Source organism: Nestor notabilis, unplaced genomic scaffold, assembly GCF_000696875.1.
Source record: "Nestor notabilis isolate BGI_N333 unplaced genomic scaffold, ASM69687v1 scaffold19174, whole genome shotgun sequence".
Lineage (NCBI taxonomy): Eukaryota > Metazoa > Chordata > Aves > Psittaciformes > Psittacidae > Nestor > Nestor notabilis.
Genome location: NW_009925396.1, coordinates 7,086 through 12,520, shown reverse-complemented (window position 1 = coordinate 12,520; position 5,435 = coordinate 7,086). Strand labels below are relative to the sequence as shown.

At 47.3% G+C, this 5,435-nt stretch overlaps 1 protein-coding gene across 1 annotated transcript; it reads left to right on the top strand.

Moving 5' to 3' along the window:
• Positions 1 to 58: 58 nt before the first annotated feature.
• LOC104404586 (T-cell acute lymphocytic leukemia protein 1 homolog) lies at positions 59 to 5,189 on the top strand (the record flags this gene model as incomplete). Its single annotated transcript, XM_010013046.1, has 2 exons — positions 59 to 229; positions 4,518 to 5,189. Coding segments are annotated over 2 exons (590 nt in total), but the record flags the coding sequence as incomplete, so codon positions are not given.
• Between the last annotated feature and the right edge of the window lie 246 nt (positions 5,190 to 5,435).

Below are 5,435 nucleotides of genomic sequence, written 5' to 3'. Positions count from 1 at the left end.
GGTGCATGTCCCCCGCTGAGTGTCGTGTCGCCGCACGACTCCGTGCTCGATTCGTGAGTCGTGAGGTTCCCGGAGGTCACGGAGCAGCTCCGCCGGTGCCGGAGTGTCCTCACGACCCTTCTGTCTTTCGTTTGCAGCGGGTTTTTCGGCGAACCCGACTCCTTCTCGATGTACGGCAGCAACCGGGTGAAGAGGAGACCGTCTCCCTACGAGATGGAGATCACCGACGGTGAGAGCATTTCGCCCCAGTGCTGGCTCTTAGGGGGGGTGTCCCGTCTGCTGAAGGGGGCAAGCTGCTGAAAACCCCAAATCGTAAAAGGGGAATAAGGGCATCTCCCCCGGGTGCAGCAGGACAAGGATCTCTCCCCCACTTGTGTACAGCAGCGTGCTTGGTGGATTCGTTTTCGCACCACAAAGAGTAATATATGGTAGTTATATCCCTGTTCTGCACATTGCTTAGATACTAAACCTGAAGGAAGCCACCAAATTTAAGACTTTGTTGAACTGCGGAGGCTGGATAGGGCCATCCTGTGTTTGTAAACCGTTTCAGTCAGAGACGTTCATAAAGCAGACCACAAACCTGGGCAGAAAGATCCAACCTGCCTTTAAAGTGCCTAGAAGCAAAGAGCTAAACCCATGCTAAAGTCTGCGAGGTCGCAATGGGATTGTGGCTGGTCCCTTTGCACCTTCTCAGCTCCGTGATTCCGTGATATATCCACACGCTGCTGCTGTCTGCCCTGGAGAAAATCCCGTGTCTGGTGTTGTGGGAGCAGATGTGGAAGGTGACAGGTTGGTGCCTGAGCAGAGATCCCGGGTGCAGGGATCCCTGTCCGACTGGCAGGATAATTTCTGCCAGGATAGGGAGGGGGAAATCAGGACACGATCCCGCTTCCCGCTCTGGTTTGCACGTGGAAGGCTGACACGTTCGTCTGCAAAGTTAACAGCCTATACAAATGAGATCCATCGAAATTGCATTTTCTCGTTAGCAATTGTAAACGCTGTATTTCAATTGCTGGACAAATAATCTTCCTTCTTTCTAGCTAGCCGTCCCTTTCCTTCCACCAGGCTAATCTAAAATCAGATCAAATCATAATCCACATCACTGTAAAATAACACAGTCTGAAATGATGGGCTCAGGGCATTATCTGCCTTCCTCAGACCCTCTGTCCCTGCTCCCTGCCCTTCTCCATCCCCCTGGTCTTTTCTTCCCGCAGCCCCGTGGGGCCGGGTTGCTTCAGCTCCCGGCACACGGAGGTCTTTTTGTCTGGGTTTCCATACACAGGCTTAGCGGTTACGGTGAAAAGTCCATCAAATCACAGTGTCTCACTAAAGCTTTTGACTTGCTGTTAAATTAGATATTAAGGATTAGGGAGATACTTGGCTGTAACCAAGTTTTTGGGTATGTGCTTTAATGCAGGTGTGTAGATCAAGCCCAGACCTGCACGTTCTGGCTCATGTGAATTTCCGAGACTCTGCTCTGATTTTTCTAGGGAAAAATAAGTATCATCAGACAGATGATGCTGCCTGAACAAGAGCGATTTGCAGGGATGTGCATCCCGTGCTGAGGAATCCTTGTGGTCTGCCGGCCTTTGCTCATCGCTCTGATGGTCACCTGCGGGGTGACATCCGCGGCACACTGAGCATCGCTCCTGCCGGTCCTCAGCCCCCAGGAGCTGCAGAGTGGCAGGAGAGTCTTCACGGGCATTTGGTGTTCCGTTTCCTCTGTAAGGAAACAAATGATGGCTTATTTGCAACTATTTCTTTATCTTATTGGGGAGAAGTTTGATGCATTGAACATCTTTAAAAATAGATGTAAATGGAGAAAAAAACGTTTAAAACTATCTGCAATGATATTTTGGAACTTTGGAAGACCATCTTTTTTGTTTTTTATTGGAATTCACCAGATCTCTAATTACAATTAAAAAAGCATTACTCTGTCAACTGGAACAAAATCCACGCAAAAATTCTCAGCTGACTGCTTGAATTAATTATGAGGCAAGTTTTTATATGAGAAATGAGTCTCTTCTATTATAACACAGCTATGGGGCATTTAAAATTTCTCCATTACTTGATGGAGAAATCAAGCAATGATCGGGCCAGAACCCGATTTCTTTCTAAAAGACAGGTTTGATGCAGTTGTTGCAGGAATCAAAAATGTGAATAGCGTCAGCATTATGCTGGTGCTTGGTTTGGGTGCTCCTGGATGAAAATGAACAGGTTTTTTTTTTCTGATTTCTGGTGTATTTATGAATAGATGCATCTTAGTCAGCAGCTTTCCATGAATAGATGTGTGTTTGAAGCCTGTGAAGACTGGAAGTATCTTGGGATTATTTCTTTTTTCTTTTTCTTTTTCTTTTTTTAAAAAATGAGCAGTATCCTTTTTCTTTTTTTCCTCCATACCCTTAGAAGGTTTTAAGCTCCATTTCCTTCTGGATTCAAGGCTGGTTGCTTTGTCTTGTCTGGAAAGAGCATTTAAGTGTCAAAACTGCTGTATTATTGTAGTAGGTTGTGGTACATTCTCCACTGCCTTACTTACAGTGCTTGTCAGCCTGGTGCTGTTGAGGTCCCCTTGGTTCCCACCTTTCCTATGATCCTGTGGCACAGTGGTCTGTGCACATCAGGGACAAGAAACCTTCCTTTTCTATGAGCTTTTGCACATTCATTCATACAAAGGGTATTTATGTGGTGTTTGGGAGTGGAAAATTGCCTTTATTAAAGCATCAGACTGGGATCTTAGAGAAGAGTTTCTCATTCTAACACCCCCAGCTTACTCCAGCTTATCACAAAATCTTTGTGATTTTGGGGGACTCCCTGCTCCTGAGTATGCCGTGAGAAGTGAGTTGGATGGCTGCTCGCACACTGGAGAAGCCAGTAGCTTTAATCTGGCTGCTTGGGAGCGTGTCCCCATACAAACCCTGTGATGGGTGTGTGTGTTGTGCTGGCCTAAAGGGGCTCAAGTTTCCCCTGCAGGGAGGAAAGTGTGATGGTGTTTAATCAGCTGGAATGTGTATTCCTTTTCTCACCTTGTGCGTGGTGGGATTTGTTAAGGTGTAGCCTGACTAGGATGCCTCCAAAATCACATCTTTTCAGCTGTTCTGCCACAGTCAAGGGTATAAGAATAACGATGTTTAAATGCCCTTCCCCCCCTCAATGCTGTTTTCACTGGGTGACAGCAGAGCTATGGCTTAAACTGCTCACCATGGCCAGGGACTTGCTCCTACCAGGAGGGAGTAGTTAGGCAAGTGTCTCAGAGCGGGGGTTACAGGGGAGAGATGGTGTGGATGAGAGTATCCACAGCCTGGCCTTTGGGATACGAGTTGTCAGTGTGTTATTTCCAAGTCTTTGCTTCATACTTTATGATTTTCACTGTGTGTGATGCTTTCCATGCTATAGGGCTTTCTGCTAGGGTTATTCTCCCAGCCTTTCATAAGATTGGTATGTCCTTCCACTGTTAGTATCTCCTAGAGGTGAGGATGGAAAGGGTGTAATAGTAAAAGCATCTTATTATACTGTCTCCTTACATGAACTGGTTTCCATGGACCCCAGCTATTCCTGTAGCACAGTACTTTCGGGTAGACATGCTTTTGGGTCTCTTCTAGTTCAGAGACAATGTCTTGCTTGTGTCAACAGGAGTTACTCTGATGATCTGGAGGGAGAATTGGTGTGTTTTGTGCATCCATGCTGTGTAACATGCACTGTCAGAAATATAGCTATAGAATTACAGGGATTTAACAGTAATTCACGTGTAACTGAGTCAAATGGATACACCTCTGTGAATTTAGAGTCCCTTCTCTAATTAGTGTCAGATCGGGGGGTCTTTCCCTTGCAGCACTTATGTGCAGAGAGAGCAGGCGGTTCTCAGGTCAGCTGAGAAACTGTTTCATCCTCCACCCATGATCACCCTTCCAGCAAGGACACTGCTTTCAGTCTGTGGGTCACATTGCTACCTGTTCTCATTGCTACAGGGTGAATCTTGCCACCCCGTTTCGTACAAACCACCCAGGGCTGGTGGCAATCCTATGGTCTCTGTCAGCTCTGGATTCTGCCTATATCAGGGAATATCTTAGAGTTGTCATAGCCTCTGGTTCAGCTAAATTCTTCCTGTCCTGATGGTATGTCCTTAAGACACTTCTGGGATACAAAATAAAACCATCTAGTGAGATAAACCTTTAATAAGATCTTTGTTGCTGAGATACCCTTGTTGATGAGCTGAGATACCCTAAAAATAGAGCAGCCTTCTGCACGTGTGTCATGGCCTAAGCCTTCCTCCTTGGAGAGGTTAATTTAAGCATCTCAGGGGACATCTAAAAAGACATAACTCCATCTTTCCCTTCCACTGGATTGAGCAGGAATTATGGCTACCTCAGCTCCTCAGGTTAGCTGAGAGTTAGTTGGAAACTCCTGTTTCACTGCCTTGCTGATGTGACTAAAATAAGTTGGTTAATTTGGGTTAATTCAGCAAAGTAATACATTGCCTGTTACGCCCTGCTCCTAATTCTGCATGGTTGCAATTGCAGGTCCTCATACGAAAGTGGTTCGTCGCATTTTTACCAACAGCCGGGAGAGGTGGAGACAGCAGAACGTCAACGGGGCCTTTGCAGAGCTTCGCAAGCTCATCCCTACCCACCCGCCCGACAAAAAACTCAGCAAGAACGAGATCTTGCGCCTGGCTATGAAATACATCAACTTCCTGGCCAAGCTGCTCAACGACCAGGAGGAAGAAGGAAACCAAAGGGGCAAAGTGAACAAAGACTCTGGGATAGTCCAGGAAGACCTCCTGCAGGACATGTTGTCTCCTAACTCTAGCTGTGGAAGTTCTTTAGACGGAGCAGCAAGCCCAGACAGCTTCACAGAAGAGCATGAAACACTAGATTCGAAGCACACGCGGAGCCTGCACCATGCCATTCTCCCTGTAGAAGGCAATGCGCAGCGGTGATGACCTTCCTCATCGCTCCCAAAGCACCAATGGGGAAGGCAAGACCTGAGCATGCGGGTGCTGGAGTTAGTGCCTGTGGGATTTGTGACTCTGCCTTTCGCCATGGGCTCCCTGGCCTTCCCAGCCCGGGATGGAGGAGCCGGCACGTTGGCTGAGGACAAGACCAAACCAGATGGACGTTCAGTATTTAGGTACGTGATCGTACAAAGAAGAAAAGCATTGAAGTCATCTTCATTGTACATACTGCTCGTGATGTGACTCTGTGGAGGGGAAGAAGATGTGGCCAGCACCTCTCCAGCATTTAGAGGGTTTTCAGACCATTGGACGACTGTTGCTTTTTAAACAGTCGCGTGGTTGAGACATGGAACTCCTCTTTCACTGCCGGCAGAGGCCACTGATAGTTTCCAGCTCCGCGAGGCATTGGAGACTGCCGAACCCTGCCATTGCTGCAGCATTTCTCCAGCCTGTGGCTTATACAACTGGCATGAGCAGGAGCTGG